This window comes from Enoplosus armatus, chromosome 20, assembly GCF_043641665.1.
Source record: "Enoplosus armatus isolate fEnoArm2 chromosome 20, fEnoArm2.hap1, whole genome shotgun sequence".
NCBI classification, from domain to species: domain Eukaryota; kingdom Metazoa; phylum Chordata; class Actinopteri; order Centrarchiformes; family Enoplosidae; genus Enoplosus; species Enoplosus armatus.
Window position 1 is genome coordinate 20,345,050 of NC_092199.1, and position 25,400 is coordinate 20,370,449.

Sequence of the window (25,400 nt, forward strand, 5' to 3'; positions counted from 1 at the left end):
CTAACCCACCACATACCAGTTTAGGTGTTTGAACATTAATAAAGAAGAGTCTAGCTTTAGTCTGGCGGTCACATATTCCGCTTTCCAGTTCCCCCTCTCCAAATCCTGGCTACCCAAGGTTCAGCTCTGCTCCACTTTATAAAATAAATGCATCGCGTTACCCATTTCCTTTAAAAAAAAAAAAAAACTCACATAAAACAAATGGTTTCAATGCATTTTAATCTTCCCTTCAATAAACACATAAACAATGGAATATACAGTTAAAAACAAAAAAGAAAGATGCAAATTCCATGCGTAAGGGAAAAAATATTATATACAGAAAAAGAAATCATCAAACTGTTTAGTACGTGGATCATGCCGCAACTATTTGGCAATGCCCAATTAGGTGGATACACATTTTCTAAATATGTGACCTTAAGTTTTATTTTTATCATTATCAACACTGCAGATGTATTCAAGATTTTTTTTGGACACGGTTAGAAATGAATTACAAAAAGCCGAAGACGGCTATAGTTAGATTTCGAGGCAAGTCATATTCTCTTGTTTTCACTTCGACATTAAAGTACATTTTCTGGTGATCACTGTCAAAAAAACACAAATTACACTCAATACGACTGGTCCGTTTCATTATCAAAATTTGACTAGTCTAACGATTAAAAGAGTACTGTGCTGATTTGGCATTGCACTTCTATAACATAGCTGGACTTGGGATTGGACAGCCTTTAAATAAAACGGTTAAAGAACCTGGTACTCACAATTTCAACACTTCTGTGGGATGAAAAGTGATTCTCTACTTGTGAATTTTTAGCATGCCGCTGTTTAACTGAGCGTTAACTACCGTGCAGGGTTAATGTGCTACAAATGTATGTACAAGCTTTTTGTGCCTTTGCATGCTGTATAGCTTGGGGAAAGCCTTGCCGCAGATATGGCAGACAAATGGCTTCTCTCCTGAGTGTATTTTAGCATGTGCTCTGAGAAAACACATTTTTATAAAGCCCTTCCCACAGACTTCACATTTATGTGGCCTCTCTGTAGTATGATGTAAAAGGACATGCTTCTTCACTTCAGATGTTGACCTGAAGTTCTTGTCACAGCCAGGCATGGTGCACTTGAAAGGTCTCTCTCCCGTGTGGATTAATATGTGTCTCGTGATTGATGACGCGGAGACCATCTTTCCACAGTACGGGCACGGATGACGGAACAATTCATTATAGTGTTTGCTCCTCTGATGTTTTTTCAGGGCCCCTTTCTCCTTAAAGGTTTTCTCACACTCGGAGCAGGAATGCTTCTTCTCATTGCGAGACTCGCTGTGGATGAAATTCAAGTGCCGCAACAGGTTGGACTTCTGGGAGAAGGTCCTGCCGCACTCTGCGCACAGGTAGGGCTTCTCTCTCGTGTGGACTCTCTCATGGGAAATGAGATCTCCGTCGTTTTTGAATCTCAGGCCACACTGGGCGCACTGGAATGGCAGATGACCCGTGTGTTTCCACTCGTGCGCGATTAAAACGCGCAGCTTGGAGAAGGTTTTCGGACAGTGGTTGCATTCAAACGGCCTGCTGAGTTTGTGGACGTTTTCGCAATGCCTGAGCAAGGGCTTGAAAAGAACGAAGGTCTCCTCACAGCGGTTACACTGAAACGGGGTGTGAGAAGCCGCGTGCCTCTCCACCGTCGCCGCGTCTCGCAACACCTTCCTGCACACCTTGCAGTAGAGCTCGTTGTGGGTCAGGTTGTGCCTTTCCAGTGAGACTTTGTACCTGAACGCCTCTTTGCATTTGTCACATTTGTAAAGATCCTTGGCCTCGTCCGGCTTCTCCGGATCTACCTGCTGCCTACTGTACTCAAAGCAGGTTCTATTCAAGTGCAGCTTCAAAGATGAGAAGAGCTTAAACCTGCTGTCGCATCGGGGGCACGCGTAATCACCGGTGGGAAAGTGGGTCTTCATGTGAGCACTCAGGCTTGTATTCACATGCTCCCGGCAGATAAAGCATTGGACTTCACGAGTCTTTTTCGGAGTGCTTGCTTTGATGTCCAAGATGCCCTGCTTTCTGCTGGCAGCTGTTACTATTTTAGGACCCATGAAGAAACGGTCCTCATTAAAGAAGCTAAACAATAAATCATCTTCTGTACTACTGCTACTACTACTGGCCGGAGTCACAAAGGAATAATCATCACCTGTGTAGTTAGACCATGAATCGGAAAAACTGGAACTGCTACTCTTAGTCTTAAGGAAAGAGCCCTCATTTGAGTAGTAAGACCATGAGTCATCTTCACTGCAACTATTGACCGGAGCCATATACGAGTGTTTGCTGAAGCTGCTTGAGTCCTCATTGTCAGAGACATCCGAAAGAGCCCTAGTGGAGGGTTTGGCTTTATTAGAAGCTGATTTGTAGGCCTCTTCATGAAAACCTCTTTTCTCTTCCAACAGAATCTTCTCCAGCCTCAGGCCTCTGTTTCGTCTAACGGGTCGAGACTGCGCAGACAGCGGCACCTCCAGTCTTTTCAGCTGAACACGGCATTGTTTTAGAAGGCAGGACGCATCCACCATTTTACTTCGAAGAAGGCCTACGCTTTCCTCGTGCCCCCTAATTTCTTTCAAAAGCAGCGTTGTCCCACTTCCTCCAGGAGTCCAATTTATTTCTTCAACATTTATCTCACATCCCCTCGCCTCTGTGTCTGTTTTTATCTGTACTGTGCGAGGCAAACTTAAAGATTCCTTCTCCAAAGCTGGTGTACATGATAGCACATTATCCAAGGCTTGTGGTTGTGTGTTATCTGTCGCAGTTCTTTCTATAGAGGGAAGTTTGAGAGCTGAAATAATGTAGGCACCATCCACGGAATCATCTAAAAAAGACAGAAAATACAACAAATTAGTGGAAAAGACTAAACCTTGACACCCAATGTTAAGTGTCATTCATTATTCAAACAAAATGCTAAATGAACTCTCGCTCTACAAGCGTAACAAGCTCATACACAGTACTAACATATTATCACCCAATGTAGTTGCTGTGGCACATGCGTTAGCAGACACGTAGCAACACCAGCATTCATTTGAGGCGTTTATGCCTGCCTAACGAATGCAAGTCCAGTGTTCACGTTGGTTTTAGCTCTATTTTGGGTCTCCACCACAACCTGAATGCAGATCTTTTGTTGCTAAATGCTTCACTATGTTCACCAGCTAGCTGCTAGCTAACTGTGTCTGTGTGCTGGGCAGGTGACATAGACTGAAACGCTCTGGACTCTGTTGGTCAGATGTCATCTTGGACTCTGGAAAGTTGTGACTGGCATTTATTCACTATTTGTGACGTTTAAAACACTAAAGATTTATCACTGAATTGAAAAAATAATTAGCAGATTCATTGGTAATGAAAGTAATCGTTAGGTGCAGCCCTTATGTAGTCTTTTTGTATATGTATGTACAGTTTGACTGAACTATGACCGTAGAAGAGTCCTTATTTATACCTCCCAGTCCATAAAAAGGTGTAAAAACTGCTGTTTGTAGATTGTCAGATTGGAATGTCTTGTCAATGGAATTGCTCCAGTTTAAAATGTTTCAACTTAAGAAAAATGTGGTTAGCCTTGGTTATCTTATCCTAAGGTAAACCAGCTTCAGGCTACTCCACGAATGCGCTCTTGTATCGCGACGTATTGTGCTATGATATGTTATTACACGCCTAATGGATACCCATCACACGTCCCTGCACCACGGCAAAGTTTTAAGACAGGTTGAGTGGTGACGTTCCCTCAAAACGGACACTGGTAAGGAAAAGGCAAAATTAGAATGACAAACCAACTAAACCCATGAGTTGTTGAAAGAAATGAGTAACTATAAAGGCATGCCATTGTGATCCAGCTGGCTGAGGTCTTTTTGATACAGCAACAGGGTTTTGAGCTCCTCAGTTTGAGACACAGAGTCCATGCATTCCCCCAGAACTGAAGACACTTTACCAAACAAGGAGGCAACCTGGGGGGGAAAAAAAAAAACACAAAAAGGTTAAAGAAATGTACCTCTATAAAAAGAGCTGACTTAAAGGGATATCAAATTGACCTTAAATCCTTGTAACATTTTATGTCCATTCTTTATGTACCTGTTGGAAAGTTTGAAAAGGGAGAAACTTTTCAAGTCTGGACAGGAATGTCCACATCAAGGTGTGAAGAGCTTCATCATACATGGGACCAAACTCTTCAGGGAAAACTTCCTGAAAGACATGTAGTATATTATATTTAGCTGAAGACTACGATGACTGACGTCGTTACAGAATCAGAAATACGGGATTTCACTTAAATAGTGAATCCAAACAACCTGTCTGCTCTTCTGATTCTGATTGATCTTCTTTGATACATGCGTTCATTGCATCTTATATATTGATCAGTTGATCAGCATTGATAAACAGAACAAATTCAAGGCGTGACAATGACACTGACCTGAAAGAAGTGTTCCCTTTCGTCAGGATTTTTCAGCAAGTTCTTGACTAGATCCACGAAGGTGGAGGGTGGCACTTCGGCGTTTGCAGCACCAGCCTGAATAACATGAGGTGAGCGTTGTAAGGAAACGAGCGGATTACACAGATCGCTGTCAAACATGCGGTTATGTTTAAAAGGGACCTATTTGAAAGTAACAACACTTCAAACTCGCCTCTGTCACCCATGCCTCCATGAGCCTTTGCACTCTGTCCAGGTGGGGCTGAATAAGCTCCAAGTCAGCGGCCGCTTCAAACTGACAGAAGTCCAGAATCAGCTGAAACCACAAAGCAACAGCGTTTCATAACCACGGTGGCAGAAAACACTTCCAAAAATCTAACTTAGCACAGTTGGCTGCAACAGTAAACATTTCTGTAACTTTGTTGATAAGCTTTACAGGCATTACTACATTCATATCTATTTTTATTAAACCAGTGTCATATTCCTGGCCACTGTAAAATTAACACTTTCTTATTATAGTCACTATGTGTAGAAGTAAAATAATAAAAAAATAATATTTAATATTACAGATATTAAATATTTAAAGATGTTCTAAAATTTCCCCAGTGGTGGCGTAAAAAAAAAAAGACACTGTGTTAAGAGTCCACAGTCACTGCAGTTACTATATGGTAATTATTAGTGGTTAATAATTGACTACCGCTCCTCCTCACCCGTGCTCTGAGGCCCAGGACAAGTTGGGCCCTCTGGTGAGTGGTGAGCAAGTCCGGAACAATGTCTGTAACCATGGAAACAAACTCCTCAAGCATCCCATAATCGGCCACAGCTTTCTGTTGGACGGTCTGCCAGACGGCTGCTGAGACCAGCCGAATTGGCGGGACCAGGAGTCGCAGGGCGGAGAGGGGAAGAGAAGCACCTGAGTGTAAACAGAAGTGGGTTATCTTAGCACCAAAGTTCTTCTTGAATTACTTTAAATTCATCGTATTTTTACTTTTTTTTTTAGCTCCCAACTTTAACAGACACCGGGATCAGCTGCAGCAATTTATAAACACATTATCAGATGCCCCAAGTGAAACCAGAACTTCCAGGGTCTGTTCCTGAAGTAAGAAAACCGGATTCAAAATCCCATTGACATTTGTAACAACCCTAATAACTAAAGGTCCAGCTTTGGCACAGAGCCTTTGCTTCACGTGTTTAGAGAAGGGGCAGCAGTTTAAAAAATAAAAAAATCTAATATCATTGTTTATTCTTATTCTTATATAAATATTTGTGTTTGTTTGCAGCCTTTAAGAAACCCCCATTTCCCATAAACAAGCAAGTTGATAGGCGACCCTGGGGGTAGTGGCTCAGGCATCTATTATAACAGCAGGACAGGGAGGAGTGAACACCGTTAAAGTTTTTAGACTGCAGAGATTGCAACTAAACTAGAACCACCGCCAACCAGTCAAGATGCAGTTCACATGCATGTGTGTCCAGACTCACATGATATAATAGTGGATACATGGAAAGAACTGAATAAAGGGGTATAAAGTGTATTTTTTGTCTGAATGTAAGTTATCCTTATATTGATGTTACATATGTATGATTCCAGTGATTAATGAAAGCTTATCATAGATGTATTGGCATGTAACGGGTACACATGTACTTGATTACTACGTAAAGATGGATACTTATAGAGTATAGCTCCACATAATGTGGTGCAGTCATGTGATTCTGATGACGCTCAAACTTCAGAATGAGGCAGGAAGTGAAAGGCAGAATGGATGAGATGGAGGTAAAGGCAAGCATACCCGTACTGTGCTAGTTATTGTGTACTGTGCTAGCATGTGTGTGAAATTTGACACATGACTCACCGGATGTAGGCTGTTGGGAAGCCAGAGTGTGTTTTCCCCCCTATCCCAGAATAGTAATGGGTTGAGTCAGACCAGACAGGCTGGCTGTGCGAGACTAGCAAGACTGTGGATTCGGCTGTCTACAGTAACAAGCTAGGGATGTTTGCTAACTTTGGTCATCCATTTCAAAAGACAATCCTTCCTTACAAAACTTAGACCAACACATTTTCAAATGTTTGCCTCCTCCATGTTTGAAGATGGGGCAATGGAACTATATAACGAAGCTATACATTATATTAACGTACATCACCCCTGTCCCCACTGCGTTACATTAACGCACCCACCCCCTACTGGACACTTTATCTGGACACTTTACTTTATTCTGGTCACTGCACTGTTGTTATTTATCTTATCTTATTTTTACTTTTATTCTTATTTTAGCTTTTATATTCTACTTATTTGTTATCAAAACAATAGCACCTTCAGACCACAGCAAATTCCTTGTAATGTATGTTACTTGGCAATAAACAGTTTCTGATTCTGAATCTGATTCTCATTCTGAACACAGTCCTGCAATAACTCCTTCAACCGACTCTTCAACTCCTTTCAGTACTGCCACTTCAACTCATGCGTTAACTTAAACATGGACAACAGAATCGACTCAGCGCTTACATATAAACTGTCACTTCAATTTCATTTTAATGCTGAAACTGAAACGTTTAACTCCATCCAGAACTCCCCTCTTTAACTGCCACTTCAACTATGAGCGACATCGCTTCAACTTCTTTCGGTGCTTCAACTTTACTTTAATATCTTCAACCTCAGCTATTACTGCAATACAACGACATCTCAAAAGCTCAACATGTTAAGACAAATTTCCTTTACTGTTATAATTCTTAATATTATGGCGTGAGGCTACTTCTTAACCTAACATCTTACAACCATAAGCTAAGCTAAAACACACATTCTCTTATTTCTACTTATGTTTTGAACACATGTATCTGCGTTTACTTACCTGCCCAGGACACAATGTAGGTAACATTAGCTTTGTGTGAGTTAGTCGAATCTCGCTGTTAATTAAAGGGTATGTGGTTTTTATAGCTAGCTAGCTAGCTATGAGTTAAACTTCAGTGTTTACATAGGTAACGTTACTTGGTGAATAGTTACTTACAAATTCTCCTTTGAAATATTACCTTCCATGTTGTTTATCCACTGCACTCAGCTATGGTATGTTCTGGAAAGGCTACCAGAAAATGTTAGAGTCACTGAAGAAATTATTCTCCATCCCTTCTCCTTCTCATTCGTGTGAAAGTTCCAGATACTCTGATCGATGGTTCTTCCGATGGTGTTTTTGTCCCGGGTTGCCCGCGTCGATGGTCGAAGCTTTGGTTCCCAGCTCAAGTCATGTAACTACAATCCAGCCCCAGCAAACCCTCTAATCAAAGATGTATGTATCAATACATGATCAAAGGTAAGCCAACGGTAATGTTCTTCATGGTGCTGGAGGGAGTACATAACGTGCGGAACCTTTGACGAGTTAGCGCGGGGCAATGTTTGTGGTCGAGCTTGAATGAACCATGCACTGGCATAGAAACTGTCCGCCAAAATTTGGCACCGTCATCCTTGTAGAGTGACAAGCACGTACGGGCAGAGCTTCATTTCACACACACACACACGATGAATGTGTTTGTTGGAGTTTGGTTTAGCTTCACAGTAGTAGCAATGCAATGTGGACTTTGACCGGAGACTCTCCCATTATCAAGGGTTAAGGCTGAAGCAGTGCTGCTCTGTGCGCATGTCAGTGAAGGTGCACTGGTGACGTTAGGAGACGTGTGCATGGCCAGAGTGGCCATTGGCTGTGGAAGCCCAAGGTGTTCCAATATTACACAAATGAATAAATAAATAATTACTAAATAAAATATCATATAAATAAATTGTGCAAAAGGTATAAATGAAGCAATACTTTAAATTCAATTATTAAAACTCAACTCTTTATTATACTATGTTTTTTTCATTATAACATAGGAGGAATTTTTATTTCATATTAGAACTTTGAAATGCTCTTTATCAAAAGTCTTGTTGGCATCTTTCCCAGTGACACTTTTGTTGCTTGCCACCTTGTATTTCATGTCACTTTTCATTTCATGAAATTTTTCATTTTCATTTCACGTCTCGGCCTGCCCGTTAAGCTAGCAGGCTCAGCAACTGCTACCAGATTTAGCCAGTTAGCTCCTGTTGGCTAGAGCAACAACAATCTCAACAATCAATTCTGGATCAACAAACAGTGCACAGACGCAGAAACAAATACAACTGCCAATATAAGATAAAACTGATTTTTGAAAAAGGGCATTTTGAAATAAAAATATATATCATGAATTTGAAATATCCAACACAACTGTTATTAACATTAATGATAAAATAACATTTCATAATAACAAGGTAAGCTTTTATAATGTCTTCAGTTATTTCACTAATTGTTCACTTATTTATTAATAAAGTCTTTTACTATTTATTTAATATTGTACATTTTGAGGTTCCATACTTGTATGGAGGAGGATTCGTCTCAAAAGTAGTGACAAACGTTGCACAAATAAAACAAATAGGAATGATTTGTGGATAATTTACAGCGTTCACAGACGCATTTTCCCATCCACAAACAAATACCGCCCCAACTTGAACAAATGTAAAACAATACAAATACAACCTCACTTGAATAAACAATAATAATATATAACAACTAAGAGTTAATGAATCCAATAACATGCCTTGGAAATTTTTCCTGTGCATGCAAAACATCTGAAAACATTTGTGAAATTTTGTATTGATTTACGGATCATCGAATCTGTGTGCATGGATCATTTCACGTGTGGGCTGGGTTCCAGTTTTGAGACTCCTTACGTCCTCCATAAGTAGATTTTCCTCAATACTCGTGGGCTGTCAATGTGCAAGTTGTTGTGTCAATTTCACAATTGCACACTTTTATCTGTCCGTTTGGAGTATTCTTTTTAACTCAATTGTAACCACAGCACTGAGACAGACGTTTCCCATAAAGTCTTTATTTGTGGTGGCAACATCATGCAAAAGCTCCGGTAAGAAATTAAAAGGAAACCTGGAATGGTCTGCGTGAAAACTCAGAGAGAGAAGCAGATATGTCTTGAGAAGCATTTCGAGATTCAGTGCAACAGCGTCGGTAGGATTCATTAGTTCTGCTGTCACAATTATGCGCAGCAGGTGAACTATTCTACGGACTCTGTTCACTGGAAACAAGGAAGAGAAGAAGATTAAAAAAAAAAAAGAAAATAAATACAGCTACACCTAAAAAAGAAAAATGAAAGCATTTCTGTTGTGATAGTTCACATACAGCACATTACCAGTGAATTCACTCATCTCAAACATTAAAAAAAAAAGGAGCCATCTGAAATGAATGGGCTGGGCAATGGTGTATACTTACAGGCGATATACTGTCCTCATTGGGTAATGAATGAAGAAAGCCATTTACACTGATGAGAGTTTGCTGGCGTTCATTCTGTGTTTTTTCTTTATAAGCATTCTGCTCAAGTGAAAGAACACAGAAGCAACTCAACTATTTTTTTTTTTTTGAAAAGAGAATGTTACATTTTGGCATCTATATTGAATTCATATACCAGCAAGGGCATGGGAAACTAAAAAAGACTAGTCTTTGTACATGGGAATGCGGAGTGGTCAAAAAAAAAAATAGAAGAGCATAACATGAGTCATTTAAAGTTTTGAGGATTCAACAAATTCCTCCCGATTTAGGAAAAAAAACAATGCACATTTATTTTGATTGCATGTACTATAACAAACGCTTGAGTCAATAATATCCCACCACAAGAAGTCCGCTTCGATATCATACAACGCCGAAAGGCAGGCAATTTTACATCTTCAGCTCTTATTCACCAATGTGTCGAATCTTCAGAATGCACATTTTTCTGTAGAAAACTTTTCTCGCTTTTTTTTTTTTTTTTTTTTCCTTCCTTTATACAGAGTAATTAAAAAAAAGTTAAGGCAAGATGCGTCAAACAGAAATCCGAAGGCCGTGGACCAGGCCCCTGCAGGTGTTCCGATTCCACCGATTCTGGATCAGAAGAAAGGCGCAGCCAGCCGCTCCCACTCGCTCTCTGTCTCAGGCATCTTACGCTGGCGGGAGGGGAAGAGGAGGAGGCTTTGGTGGAGGGCGGGGTGGGGGTTGTGTCAGAGGTGTCCACTACCGCTCCTCCTCCCCTCCGATCCCCCTCTATGAGTCTGCCAAAACACTCCTCTTTGGCACTTAAGCTGGCAGACTCAGCTTCTTTCCTTTCAGTACTGAAAAAAGGAAGAAAAAAAAAAAAGAACAGGACGGCTTTATGTTTAACACAGGCCACATCACAGACTGACTTTTCTTTGCCGAGACAGCTTTTAAGCTGGCAATCTGTCTAAGAGCTGTGATCAGTTAACCAAAGAGAGATGCTTTTCTTTCTTTTTCTTTTTAATCGTTTTTAGCACCCAGAAGAGGTAAAAAAAAAAATAACATCTGTGTAGCAAAAGATGCAATGCAAATATGGTATGAAGAGCATAATAGTCCTTGTTGGGACACTCACAAATATATGGGTATAAGGGGAACACAGTTCTGTACTGTCAATTTTAAATAACGTATCTATTATTATGATAACGTGACTTCTGCTAAGAATTCATGCATACTGGCCCGGAAATGCATGTTGATGTCTGGCAGGTCTGCGGCTGTATTCAAATATCAAGATAACACTGGTCTTGAACTGGACATTTGACGGTCCCTGTTTTCCGTCTGAGGCAGCATTGCTTGACAGCGAACCAACTAACAGAGCAAGAGGAAACACTTTATAAACATGAAAACAGAAACGCGGCAGCACTCACCTTTTGTTACATACAAATAGAAGAAGTCGCAGTAGAGGATGGTCTGCACCACCCCAGCGACGATGGCGATCATGTCAAAGAATCCCTCGAGGTAGAACCTCCATATCCAGTTGATGAGGTAGAGGGCTCTGTAGAGTCCCAGGAAGAACAGGTAGTGCGTGGTGATGGTCTCGGCCTCACCAGTCTTGCTGATCATGAAAAGCTGGGGCAGGATGGCCACCGACTCCAGGTATATGGAGAATGTCCACAGAATCTGGGGCCGAACAAAGGGGGAGACAGAGCATTGGTGGGGAAAAAAATAGCGACGTAGTTTTATTGTGTAGTAGTTTCAGGCCTAGGTGCACCAAAGTTTTCCATCCGTGTGTGTGTGTGTCATATATTACAAGGGGGACATGCAATGCCCAGTGCAAAAAACCCCAAAAAACACAGAGAGAGGGGGTAGGCCAGTGATCGGCTGTTCACTTATCAAGGGATCCAGCAGGATGTTTATGAGCCAGGTCGCCATGTGCTTTGCATTCAATGCGTTTAAGTGAGACTATCAAACATTCAATCAAACTATTGTCTTATTGCTATTGATGATTGATTGCCCAGGCCGACATTGCATAAGCCCGTGATCGTACCTGTGCATAATTCTGCTCTGGATTACAACTGTTTGAACTGCAGCTGAAGTTCCAATTTGTTAGCATGAGATGCAACAGTTGTGTGAAGCTAGTTGGCCGCAATTTCCAGTTAAAATTACAATTACACTGTAATTCTATAAAACTTCTGAAGAGAGAGAGAGAGAGAGAGAGAGACAAAAAGCACACGTGGGAGAGAAAGGCGTGTGCATACAGACAGATGGAGAGAAGTTAAAGTGAAACTTTATTTGGTAATGCTGTCATGTAAATGTGTGTAACTGGAGTCTCTGCTTGCAGTGACAACCAGAGCTGTCAGCTGACAGCTGTCTGATATAAAATGGAGGTTAAATGTACATTCAGAAACATTCATAGGCGTCTCTGCTATGGGACAGGGGTGTCAGGTGTGCGCTTGTGCGGTATTTTCTGACCTCCAGGGGAGAGAAGTCATGGTTAACCAGGAAAGCCAGGCCACCAACAGGGACAACCAGGAACTCCACTCTGAACGTGTCGTGGTTCCCATCGTAAGTGGCCTTGAACTTCAGGTAGATCAGGTACACAGTGGCGTACGCGCAGCCAATGTAAATGATCTGAAAGACAGAGGCGACACCATCCAACACCATCCAACACATGAAAGATTTGCATTCGCTGGTCCCAGCGTGTACTACATCTCCTTTGGCAAACACAGGTGTGTCGACTCGGTGTACTAGTTCAGCCTCAGCACTGTATGTTTAGTGCTTGAGGGGGGAAAAGAAAAAAAATGTGACAGGATATGAGAGAAAGGAGCAACGTGCAAGTGTTTCACCTTCATGCTGGTGTTGTAGAGAGAGATGAAGGAGGTGAGCAGGTCCAGGTAGCGAGTGGTGAACACCAAGGCAAACAGGACCTGACTCTTCCCAGAAATACCTGTGGGGAAGACCGCAGAGGGCATTCAAACATTTTTACATCCTACAAATTGTTTTATGTCCAACTTGTCATTAAAAGAAAAACAGACAGTTCACATGTACTCTTATCTAGAGGGAGATCAACCCAGTTTTGATGCAACTTACCGGCTCACCCTGGTATAATACACAAAATTACATTTGGTTTGTTCAGCACCTCGTTGTTGGTTCATTAGTCAGTTTTCACTGGCATGCACTGGTAGGAGCATGTGACATCAAATGGTTACATTTGTATGGCACTTTTATCCAAAAGCGCTTTACAATTTTACCTCTCATTCATCCTTTCACACACACAGATGACAGCGAGCTACAATGCACAGCACTGGCCTGACCATCGGGAGCAATTTGGGGTTCAGTGTTTTGCCCCGAGGACACTTTTGGTCATGTGGACAGCGGGACATGGGGCTCAAACTGCCAACCCTGTGATCAGTGGACTACCTCCTAAGCCACAAGGTTACACTGTAGCCCTCTTGATGAGCAGCTGGCAGTGTAGGTTTGAGGTTTGTCTGCTCAGTGCAACTCCACAGTCCTCATCCTCACCTGCAGTTGCAGCAAGACTCTCTGTTTATCTGGTGTGTTGGCAAGTGACAACACGCACCCCCCCCCCCCCCCCTCAGTCACACCCACTGTCTGACTAGGAGTGGGTTTACTGCATTATTAGCAGCCAAACACAGCGAAGTGTTGTCAGTTAAGTCCAATATGCGACTGTTTAGAACTCTAGAGCTTGAAGAAGACTTGCATGCACAGCTGTGCGGTTTAATCTGGGGCGGCATGGTGGCGCAGTGGTTAGCACTGTCGCACGGAAGGTAAAGCTGGTTAGAGCGGGTTTGGGGTTCGGCTGCCCCCGTCATGTCGAAGTGTCCTTGAGCAAGACACTGAACCCTAAGTTGCTCCCAATGGAGACCAGCACCTTGCATGGCAGCTCGGTCGCCATTGGTGTGTGAATGTGTGAGTGAATGGGTGAATGAGACTTAGCTGTAAAGCGCTTTGGGAACCGTGAAGGTTGAAAGGCGCTATATAAGTGAGATCATTTACCATTTACCATTTAATCTCAAGCAAACAGCCGTAATGACATCTCTCAGGTGACTGCCTGTCTTGCAGTGATACAGCCCTGACCTTTGACCGCTGGAGGAGCAGGAAAACCACACAGCAAAGTTTCACCGTGATAATGACAGCGTGCAGTCATTAGCCAACTATTCCCTCGCAACCCTGCTGGGCGAATGCACAAACATGTATTCAGTCGCTGACTTTGCGTATCCAACTGTCAACTTGTGAGGACCCGATGCTGCCACGTCAGAGAGGTCACGCAAACGTAACGTATGGGGATAACAGCGGGCCAGCGTGGAACGTGAAGCTACCACGGCCCCCCCTCCGACAATTGAAATGACGAGGCCCGACATACCAAACTGACAAATTCTGTGGCCCTCTTGGTCCCCCTTGTCCCCACCTGAACTTACGTTATTTCGAGGCCCGCTGCGCTGTCAAGGCTAGCGGTTAGCTAACATGGACAGCCGCTGCTAACCGGACTTTACAGGTGCTCCTTCCCGACAGGACCATTTATTATTATAGTTTCGTGTCGCACATTGCCATGTTCTGAACAGCGACAGACAGAAAATGACTAGTTAGCTGGTGTTACTAGCCAGCTAGCTAACGTTACTAGAGCGTAGTATTTGCTAATGAGCTCCAACAATAGTTACGCTGTTGAGACCTCATTTCGTCTGGTTAAACTGTACATTTACATGCCAGGACACGTTCTGTGCAAGACAGGGGGTCGTGCAAACTGTACGTAAAGGTATACGACTACTCACCGGCACAAGACCTGCTTTTCCATATTTTTAGCAGCAGGATGATGATGGCTGCTAGGTGGGAGAGATCGCCGGTTAGCCTGAAAATGTTCATGTTTGCGGGAGCTCCGGCAGAAGTAAACCGATTTAAGACTTTAAAGAGCTCAGTTCGTCTCCGGTAACGATTAATTTATGACCTGACAGCGTTGAGTGGCACAGTGACACTAGAATAGACTGATTCTGGCTTCAGAAGATGGGAAAATGGCGAGCAAAGCGCGACGTGGCCTGGGGACGTGGCCAAGACGACAGTACCCAATGCAAGAAGAGAAACGCTCCTGCGCTCAGCCAATCGGGACAGGAGGATGCTTCATTTGCATAAATTATGCCATATGAATGCTGCCTCCATGTTCTGTAGAAAAGATAGTAAATCCGAACTTCCTCTTTCAACTCCTACTTGCCATGTACAAGGAAACGTACCAGGAAATGCACCCCAGCTATGTGCAGAAGATACTTGACGTCACATGAACAGAGTAATATTTTCACTTAAACTAAAACATAACTAATGTTTCATTACAGAAATGTTATATCATGAAATAAATGTTTCAGCTATCAGCAGCAGAAAAAAGCTCAAAATACACAGTGACATTTTGACGGTTCCAAGTTGGGCTGAGCTCTACAACTCTTAATTTAGCCACCGAAGTCAGAGGTCTAGGTGTCTCTGTGCAAAAGTGAGGTGAATGAAAATGAAGACAAGTCAAGATAAACTAAACCCTGTTTTGGGTTCCTGACAATTCTATGGTATCTAAGATCTTCTAAAAAAAATCACATTTATTTAGTGACATGGAAAAATGAGAGCAGAAAAATGCCAGAAATAATGTATAATTTTTTTTAATCTGGAACCCATATTATACTCTTTAAATCAGAATTGGGTTTAAATACAAATATTGCATTAATTGTGGCACATTAATAAATCACATTAAATTAATAACTGATTGAATGATCAGTTGTGCAGTAACATCGTAGGTGCGCAGCACTGATGTAAAGTATGTAACGTTTGAAAGTACAAATAATACAATCTTCTCTTCCCCTCTCACCAATAAAAAGTTGAACTCAAAAGTAATAAAACACACTCTTGTTTAATTCAGTACACTCAGGGGTTTTTTTTTCCTGCTACAGCCTTACTTGGTCTGGTATGACCAGTAGCTCATGGTGGCTAATGTTAGCAAACCGTAGCTAAATATTGCTGTGTAACTGACATTACTGAGTCAGTCTGGCCTCTTTATGGCTTTTTTTTTCTACTTGTGCTATGGTGACACCATGTTTTAACATTAAAGCTGCACTAATCAGTATTTTTATTACCGCGCAACTCTGCGGACTCCATCAGCTCTACGTAGCCTTAAAAATCTGTTTTGGACCATTGTTTTGTTTTGTTTTAAGCTAAAAATGGCAGACAGATAAAGTTAGCAACTAGCTGATGAGCGTAGTGCAAAACTTTTAGCAGCTAAAGAGCCAGATATTTTTCTCAGGAGTTGGCAGAGACCAGGAGGCCAGAAACACGACTCCAAATGAATGCTAATGTTGCTCTTGCTTCTTTAAGCGCAAATATGGCACAATTGTTTGCTAACAAGTTTGACATGACTTTTATTCGAATGATAATGTCATGCTGTGTTTGCAGCCCCCTAGTGGCCAAAAAAAAAATCGAATTCAAAAATCAATAAATGCAGCTTTAAACATTATCATAATAGCCACTTGTGGACCCAGTAGCCGCTGTTTAACGTAAGTTACATAGGCTCGGTTTAAGAAGGCCTCATATTCATCACTAATAACAAGTTAAAAAAAAATTGCAGTGATATACAAGAAGTCCAATTCAGAGTAAATCAAGTGTGTGCATACACTGGTCCTTTGCATTAGACTAAAAATTAAAAAGTATAAACTCAAAGATTCAACCATGATTCTTCCCATTGATATATATTACAGGATGATGAAACACGAACAGTAAGCACCCACCACAAATAACAGAATTTATAGAACAAACACCTACAACATGGTGATATGTCTTAGAAGATTTGATCTTCAGTGGCATTTCAATGTAGGCAAAACTGCCATTCAGTTTTTTTCTTCTTTTTTTTTTACTTAAAAAGTAGGAGGTATCACCGTCACACAAGATGGCTGGTAAATGGAGGACCTACAGTACCTGAGCTTCACACCTGACTCACCGTTTCTAAACTAGTCAGAAACACTGTGTTTTATGAATGAAGCTACTGAAAATTGCACTAAAATCCGTCCAGGAGCGACCAACCCTACCGAGGTAACGTTTAGGTGAGCAAAATAAGGGCCTACGATGGTCCCACAGTGCATTTGGTATTCAATGAGCAGCCTCTGAAGTATCCTCTGAGGCCTTGAGAACAAAAACTGCATCATCGAGAACGTAGTAGTCGTTATACATGTCCCCTTCACAGAGGTATGGCAACCGGGTCACAGCCTCCACCTCAAACCCCGCCCTTCGGAAAACCTCATTGGACAGGTTGGTTACTTGCTCCTCCCAAGTTTTCCCTTTTATTTTCAGGTGTTCGTTGGGACGCTGCCACCTTCCTCCTGAAAGAACAAATACAGGCCGAATGTTTTCATTTGGATCACATATGAAAGCATATATACACCTGTGAGGCAAGTTGCACCCGACTCCCAACTGACCGACTTCCACATAAGGCTGGAAGGGAAGCACTGCGGCCAGGATGAGTCTCCCTGTGTTGGGAACGAGCGATCGCCTGATGTCCCGCAGGAGATGCAGAGGATCGTCACAGCGGTCCAGCAGGTTCAGACAGCTGATCACATCATATTGGAAACCGGTCTGCTGCCACTCATCTATACCCAGCAGTCTGAGCACAACAGAAAGAAAACAGGTTTTTCAGATGCTAATAAGTTACTTTTAAAGGGTGCGAGAAATCTCCGTTTTGTACCTCACCACATTGTTGCTCTGAGTTTCTCTTTTTCACAGAAATGCTGTTTTCATTTACTAATTTCAAATCACTTTTCACGACAGTAAATTAAACTCAACACCTCTTGCACAGACGTTTCAAATTAAAAGCCTTCCAGCAGCTCATAAGGGCATAATCCCTTGCGTTCCTTGTAGGCGTTCCATTTGAAATTGTTGAGCTCGCTTGGCGGTAACTAAACAGCGATCGAAAAAAAGTCGAAGAAACTGGATTTACTTGGATGAATGAAACATGAAAACCTCCTTTAGACATGAAAACTGAGAGCAGCACAGTGATATGTCTAACATGACTTTGGTGTGCTGGTGGAATTAGTGTTGAATTTATGTGTGAGTGTTGAATTTATCAAATACAATAACAGTCAACACTCAAATAGTTTCCCTATTTTAGAAGAAACGCTTCTGTTTTTATTCGCCAATTCATTTTAATCACCTCACCTGTGTTTTTTATTTTTTATTTTTTTTCATTGCTGTTCAGATACTGGAAACTTCCCGCAACTATTCACATTAAAAGCCCACTGGGAACCATATGACACAACTCTGTTGTTGTCCTAATAAAACCAGTGCAATGTACATTATCAAGACAGTTGGTGGACATGGGGGTAGCTGGTTAAGTACAACAGTTACATCACACACCAGACTGCTGCTTTGAGTTGATCTTTTTAAAAGGGAAATACTGTTTTCTTTCATTAATGAATTGTCATTGCTTCCACTTTGCCAGTTCTTTTATCGCTGTCAAGTTACTCTCAATTAGACTCAACACTTCCTGCACATATTTCAAATTAAGGCTCTACTGGGAAGCAGTGGGATTACACCCCACTGGGTAACATAACCGCAAGCGCAAAAAACAGTGAAGTAGAAGTGATTGGAACCAATAAGTGAATGAAAACAGTATTTCTGTTAGAGAATAGAAGCTCCGACCAACAGAATGGTGAGTGTGGCGTCAATCTGTTAGTCTATTGTTGTACTGATGGAATTAGTGGGATGTATGTCAAATTTTTTATTTTTTATTATCAAAACAGATAAACATGGAGGGATTTGTGAGTTTAAATGTAAACAGTCCTGCGATTTACTACTTACTTGTAATTCTTCCTCTGAAGATGCCATTTCATGGGTAATGAGACCTCAGTTGCATAGACCTCTCTGAAATGGGCTCCCATGACCTCTGTGACGCCTCCATCCCCAGCACCGAGGTCCAGGAGTCTCTCAGCCCTCCACTCCGGGCCGATCCGGAGCAGCCGCCGGAACTGCTCCTCAGAAAACACGAACATCGAACCACGGCCCAGAAACCTGAGACGGAGAGCACGTCAGAGGAGGATACACTCCAGCTGCAAACAGAGACGGATATGCGTCTGTGCCACTCACCCATTGATGGAAGTGCGGGAGACCATGGGGCCGAGGACCGTCGACACAAAAGAGTGGTAGAGCTGGGTGAACAGCCAGCCAGACTTCTCCACGCTCCGCTTGAGAAAGGCCTTGGTGCTTGAGTCCAGGTGGCTCTGGACGAACAGGGGTTGCACCGATTCTCCAAGCAGGTCAGGACAGCACTGGTACCACTGGAGGCACAGGGAAAAAAAAAAGGAATGGTACAAGAACAATTCAATTTTAAGAGAAAGAGACAATTGAAGGAGCTTTTACAGCGGAAAACTTGGGAGACTTGCAGCCTCATGCCAAATCCCATTTAAAAATGTGACAAATGTAAACTCTGTAGCTTGCAAAGTGGGAAGAGTGCACACACACACACACACGTGCGTTGACTGTTGTTCTTCTCTCAAAACGGACACGAATTCTGACCATGCAAGTTCATCTACCGGACTGATTATGAACAATTCATACCTCTTGTGTCTCAATCGCGCCCGCGTCGCTCTCGCTCACCATATTCAGAAACAGTGAACGGACGAGTGGACTACGGACGTACTTCCCCGTCCACATACTCCTGACGGAGAGGAGAAAGGCGACGTAACCCAGCACCCACGCTACAAAAACCAATGTCCTCAGCTGTAGATGACACATAATGGACAATGGAAAGTTGACAGACAGCGGTTGCAGCCTTGAAGGGGCGAAACAGTCTGGCCAGTGGCTAGCACTGAGGTGCAGTTAATATTAGATGCTGATAAAGAAGGTAACGGCAGCCAATTGTAAACCAACACGCCAGTGCATCTCTCCAGTTCCAAGACAACAAACAAACAAACCTGAGGGTGCGGCGGATTCAAGAAAGCCAGCTGCTATTTACTCGCCATCTTAGTCTTGTGAACCCATTGTCTTTTCATGTCTTAGAAACATTCAAATGGTTCTTCCACCCAGTATGTCAACAAAAAGTCACATCCGCATATTCCGCGCTTCCTGAGTTACCGCTAAATGTTTCCCCGGAACTATTTAAACGGTGTTTGGCTTCAGCGGCAACTTCGTCGTTTGTTGCCATTTATTATTTTGCTGAGGAGAGAACATAACCGGTGGAGGTGAAATATGCATCCCATTTCTGAGAGGACAGGTAGCAGTCGTGTTTCGCAGAAATAGTTCTTTTCTTTTTTTTTTTATCGTGACATCATCGCCGTGGCCTCGTTCCATGACCTCCAAAATATCCCGCTGACTTTACACCGGGTGTGAAATGATGTTTATATTATATCCGTCATGTAACGTATTCAACAAAAAAACGGAACATTTGTAAGATTTATATTATAATCTTTCTTCCCGGGTTGTATGCAGGAGCTAATTCTCACTACTAGCTGTGTTTTTGTATTGCGCAGGCCTGTTGCTGGACAGCATCACGGTTTACTCTAACGTCGCCCTCGTGCCTCGTATTTAAAGACGACACGCCGAACTCCGTTCTGAATCGGCCAAATTAAGGCATCCGTGGCTTTTTCCGGACCTACGTGGCTGTTGAAATAAAATTCAGGCACTGTCTGAAACGACTGTAGAATTCGGCATGCATACAATGTGATTAAAAAGACCTATTTCGAGAAAAGTGAAGCTTTTCTGTTAGGTTTGCTTGTCATTTTGATCATTTTCTTCCATTAAAGTATAATATTAAGGGCTGTAGAAAGCAGTTTGTTGAAACTTTTCTACCAAGTGCAAATAAAGTGCTGTTAGTGATGTATCTGCCAAATTAAACAGGCCAAATGGTACATTATTATTATACTTAACATTATTTGCATATAGGAGATTGGTCTCAGGTTTACCAAAGATCCTTCTTCACCACCTAACTTTATTATTTTAAATACCAGTTTATTTTCCTACTTCCCCATTTATCATAGCTTATTTTTCCTGAATCACCAAATTATTATTATTATTTTTTATATTACCTGCATCTCTACTAGTCTTCAAACGACTCAGGTCACTTTTCTTTCATTATCTAGAGTCCCCTCTGCCCCTGTCCTGTCTGCGCCTCCTGGTCCCACCACTTCGGCTGGTCTCTGCAGCAATCTGGGAAACTGTCCAGCAGAAAGTTGTGGCCAATTATGGTCTGCTGGATGACTTTGTGACAGCCGTCACCGAGATTGTGCCAGAGCTTCTTAATCGCAGACAAAGGCGTTTGCTGAGCCTTGGCCTTCGGGCTCAGGTACTGTACGAGGAAGGTAGAACCTACACACAACTCAAAGTGTTGGCTCTTCATGTAAGACTTGAAGTGTAACAAGTTTGCCACGGTTTGCCACAAATTTGTCCTTTTTTTTTTTTTTTTTAGCTGTCACTGGAGTTGTGTCGCCCAGAGCAGATGATAGACCTTGAGACCATTCGGCCACACCTGGATGTCATCACTTCGCTATGGAACACAGAGGTACATTTATCTTTATTTCACGCACTTTGTGGTTACTATTATTAAATAGCAACCAGAACTTACTGACCTTTGCCCTATATCATAGATGAGTGATTCAGGGGATGGATTGTCTGCATCAAACCTCCATGGTCTTATTCACACCCTAATCAGAGACCAGGAGGAGAGGCAGCGCTTCTTCCAGGTGGGTGTCACTGGTTGTGCGACTTTGAGCTTGCGGATAGTTCTATCCGTCCTGTTTTAAGCCGTAAATCAATGTTCACCGAGATTACTCGCTCAATTTCAGGACGTTTTCCCAGTGAGATTTGGAGACAAGTACTCTGAAGATATACAGACGCTTGTGGAGATATTCCTCTTGCAGCTTGACAAGTTACTTACTGTGCCAAATCTTAAACAGGTAACAATTTTAGCGCACTGTGCAGTGAAGACATTTCGGACTCATTACATGTAAAAGAATAGTACAACATTTTTGAAAATACGCTCATTTGCTTTCTTTCCAAGAGCAACATAATAAGATTGAGATTAATCCCAACTACGTGCATTAAGTATGGAGGTGGAGTCAGGAAGCGGTTAGCCTAGCTTAGCGTTAAGACTGGAAACAGCTGTGGCTGTGTCCAAAGTTCAGAAATACACCTAGCAACACCTGTAAAGCTCACTAATTAAGACACTGCACATTGTAAATGACAATGTGTGGTTGTTTTTGGGGGAGTTATGTGCTGTAATTATTTCTTTCTACAGTCACAGATGTGCACAGTGACTGCGCAGCACCAACATGACGTGGCACAGTATGAAACCTGCCACAGTGAGGTTGCCAGGTTTACCCATCCCAATATTTGTGCTCACTGGCATATCTGGCAACCCGGTGATATAGTCACAGATGCTGTGCAGAAGTTGAAGTCACGAAACAATTCCAGCACGGAACTTCACCTAAAACAACAGAGCGGCCAAAGTTCGACTAACTTTGAACTTTGACCCCCAATACGCTTACCTCGGCAACACGCGTCCAATAGGAATCGTGGAATCGATGGGACGCAAAAGTCATGACGGTGATTATTTTACTGTGGAGAAAAATGGTGGACAGGTAAATTTTGTGTTATTTAGCTCGCTCTACGCTCTGATCCTACCAGGACTAAAAATTCTCAAGCACGGCATAAAACATCAGAGAGGTCACATTTCATTGTTCGACCCTGAACCTTGATACCAGATTAGACAATCAATATTGGGATTACTAGCATTTTCAATGTGTGAAATTAGTGAGCTTTTTTTTTTTTTGCTGTTGATATATGTATTTCTGAACACAGCTAAGCTAGCTGTTTTTCCTTGGCTCCAGTCCGCCAACCGTCAGCTAAACTAGGCTCAACACAACATGTGACAGATATCAATCTCCTGTTTTACCGAAATGTCTAACAATCCCATTGATAGGATCTCTCTCATGAGCAGGTTGCCTGTATGCTCAGCGATGTGCCTTCAGGTCTGTCCGAATGTGTGAAGTCGTTCCGTCAATCTCAGGAACTTAACTCTCTTCTGGAATATCAGAAAGAGCTCAGTCCACTAAATGGAAATGGTAAGCATGCAGCACAGCTATTGGTCTATCAGTGAAGGCACTCTAGTCTCGTGGTAACTGTATGCATTTCAATTTTTCAGACAATCCAACAGTTGGTGCCAGCATTTGTTCAGCTCTCTGTCTGCCGCATTTTACAACGACCTTGACAGAGCAAGGAGTAAAAAAGCCACTAGAAGCAAATGTGTTAAGCGATTACATGGACGCATTCAACAAAGAGCTTACGGTGGAGACTGCTACACTGAGAAAATGCGCACATGATGTACAGGCAGAAAGTGGCGAACCACAAAAGAGGGAGGCAGAAACCAGAGGTTTGAGGAACTCTGAAGACGGAGTAGAGGACAAGATCTCGTACTCTGTTCAACACGTTGAGTCTTCGGGTGGGGATAAAATGAGTGTAGACTCTTGTGCTGTTGAGGTCCAAGTAGGTTATAATGTTGAAATTCTTGCAGAGGAGAATGTTACCACAGAGAATACACCTTTGGTTGAAGACTCTGTGATGGATATTAGAGAGGATGAGCAAGTTCAGGCATTAGTCAGAACCACAGATGACAGTCATTACAAAGTCACGAGCCCTTGTGAGACCAAAAACCGCCCGAAAGAAGAAAGCATGGAGGTCCGTACCAGCACAACAATTGACCAACAAGTGAAAAACATCCATGTATCTAATGTGGTACTGTCACCTGTACTGTATGCACCTGTTGTGATCACATCCAAAAGACCAGTCGGACAACATCAGGATCTAAAGACGGGAGGCGTTTCAGTAACACCCAAAGACGAGCAATCAAAGGGGGGTTCTCAGGTTCCGTCAACCGGCAAGACTTGTCCCACATGCGGTAAGACATACAGTCGTGCATCAGATATGAGACGGCATCAGAGGATCCACACAGGAGAGCGGCCTTTCCAATGTTCGCGGTGTAAGAAACGCTTTCAGTTCCAGTATGACCTGAAGAGACATGAGTTAAATGTGTGTCGAATCACTGTGCCACAGCCTCAGAACTGGCCCTCTGAGGTACTTGAAGACAAAAACCAACTCCGAACTCCTTCGGACGTTAAGATTCATGAAAAGGAATATCTGGTAAATCAGAAACAAGTGGAGGCTCCTTCTGGAGAGGTAGTACCTCTTCCCACCGAGCAAGACCTCCAACCAGCCAGCGGCAAAGTCCAGTCAGTAGACATAAAAGAGCAGAGCCAGGAACCTCATCAGGGTAATCAGAGGGGCAAGAAGTTGAAGGGGTTTCAGCCGAAAAAAACACACATACACAAACCCGCCGATGCTTCACTGTACTGTGTGGAATGCAACAGGTCATTCCCAGACACGGCAAGACTCAAGACACATGACCTGAGACACAAGCCTCGTCCATGCACCAAGTGTGGCGAGAGTTGTAAAGGTTTCATAGACCTCAACCAGCACTACATCCAAGTGCACGATTTCAGAGGGCCTTTTCTTTGCACTTTGTGTGAACGGACATACACAGATCTAAGAGGTCTGATCAGGCACGAGAGGTTCCACACGGGCGAACTCCCTTTCAAATGCCCAAAGTGTCCGAAAGCGTTCAGTTACGCCTCTGCTCTGAAGCTACACGACCGCACTCACACAAAAGAGGCGCCATTCCTCTGCTGGGATTGTGGGAAAGGCTGCAAGTCCAACGCCGCCCTGAGAATCCACAGGCTGTGTTGTCACAGCAGCGCCAAGGAGAAGCGCTTCTGCTGCGAGCACTGCGGAAAGGCCTACGCGCTCAAAAGGAGCCTGGACCTCCACGTGGCCAAGCTACACACCGGTGTGCGCTACCCATGCGCCCACTGTGGCAAGCTGTTCCGAAGCGCAAGCTCTTTGACAAGACACGATCTGACCCACACGGAGGAAAGGCCGTACTCGTGCGGCGAGTGTGGCAAGAGTTTCAGATCGGCATCAGAGCTGAAGATACACACTCGCTATCACACCGGGGAGAGGCCATTCAAGTGCCAAGAATGTGGCAAGGGGTTTGTGCAGTCTTATTACCTTACTGCACACATGAGAATGCATACCGGGGAAAAGCCGTATAAGTGTCCGACGTGTGACAAATGTTTTAAAAGCGCCGGTATTTTGAAGCGACACCAAATGACCCACACAGGAGAGAAACCCCATAAATGTTCAGTCTGTGAAATGGCCTTCAGTCGGCCGGAGCTTGTTAAAGCTCACTCAAGGAAATGTCATTAAATTGTTTTTGCAATTTCTAACTTGAAAACAACAAAATTCATTATGTTTTCTTTGATTGCTTTGACATTACTAAATAACATTACAGTAATGTGATTACTTTTTTAGAGAGCAGTAGCGTGGGTAGGGTCAACCGTCAGAACACGGGCCCCCAAGCAGCAGTCAACTGCCGCCGAGGAAAACGCCACTCAGAGGCTTGAAGCTTATGAGATGCAGTTCCCACAAACAAAAAAAAAAAAAAAAAAGGAAATTATGCACTGGCTGCAGCATTATCATAGTTAACCTATGATGTGATTTTTTATGGCCACTAGGGGGGAGCAGAAACAAATACAAGTTATCTCATGACACTTTCCATGCAGGTGTAGACGATTCTCTTTGTAATAGTATTACAGAGACCCAACAGT

At 42.8% G+C, this 25,400-nt stretch overlaps 4 protein-coding genes across 5 annotated transcripts; 1 reads left to right on the plus strand and 3 right to left on the minus strand.

The window, feature by feature from the left end:
- Positions 1–267: 267 nt before the first annotated feature.
- LOC139303686 (uncharacterized) lies at positions 268–7,448 on the minus strand. Its single transcript, XM_070927522.1, has 7 exons — positions 7,442–7,448; positions 5,130–5,332; positions 4,634–4,735; positions 4,423–4,518; positions 4,086–4,196; positions 3,838–3,961; positions 268–2,841 (listed from the first exon to the last, which is right to left on the minus strand). Exons 1-7 carry the CDS (start codon positions 7,446–7,448, stop codon positions 848–850), a joined length of 2,637 nt encoding a protein of 878 aa, XP_070783623.1. The 3' UTR covers positions 268–847.
- A 1,840-nt stretch (positions 7,449–9,288) lies between these two features.
- Positions 9,289–14,592, minus strand: LOC139302915 (ER lumen protein-retaining receptor 2). Its single transcript, XM_070926564.1, has 5 exons — positions 14,502–14,592; positions 12,558–12,658; positions 12,184–12,342; positions 11,139–11,391; positions 9,289–10,571 (listed from the first exon to the last, which is right to left on the minus strand). Exons 1-5 carry the CDS (start codon positions 14,590–14,592, stop codon positions 10,537–10,539), a joined length of 639 nt encoding a protein of 212 aa, XP_070782665.1. The 3' UTR covers positions 9,289–10,536.
- A 1,002-nt stretch (positions 14,593–15,594) lies between these two features.
- mettl9 (methyltransferase 9, His-X-His N1-histidine) lies at positions 15,595–19,785 on the minus strand. Of its 2 annotated transcripts, XM_070926563.1 has the most exons (6): positions 19,659–19,785; positions 19,303–19,464; positions 18,832–19,022; positions 18,547–18,756; positions 17,169–17,353; positions 15,595–17,072 (listed from the first exon to the last, which is right to left on the minus strand). In XM_070926563.1, the coding sequence occupies exons 2-6, from the start codon at positions 19,396–19,398 to the stop codon at positions 16,843–16,845; spliced, it is 912 nt and encodes a 303-aa protein (XP_070782664.1). In that variant the 5' UTR covers positions 19,399–19,464; positions 19,659–19,785; the 3' UTR covers positions 15,595–16,842. The 2 variants fall into 2 exon arrangements, with proteins under 2 accessions (XP_070782664.1, XP_070782663.1); XM_070926562.1 differs by lacking the exon at positions 19,659–19,785 and having other exon boundaries at positions 19,303–19,479.
- Positions 19,786–19,932: 147 nt separating this feature from the next.
- Positions 19,933–24,999, plus strand: LOC139302912 (zinc finger protein 184-like). Its single transcript, XM_070926561.1, has 7 exons — positions 19,933–19,957; positions 20,823–21,025; positions 21,149–21,241; positions 21,327–21,422; positions 21,525–21,635; positions 22,679–22,802; positions 22,883–24,999. The coding sequence occupies exons 1-7, from the start codon at positions 19,933–19,935 to the stop codon at positions 24,997–24,999; spliced, it is 2,769 nt and encodes a 922-aa protein (XP_070782662.1).
- The last annotated feature ends 401 nt before the right edge of the window (positions 25,000–25,400 follow it).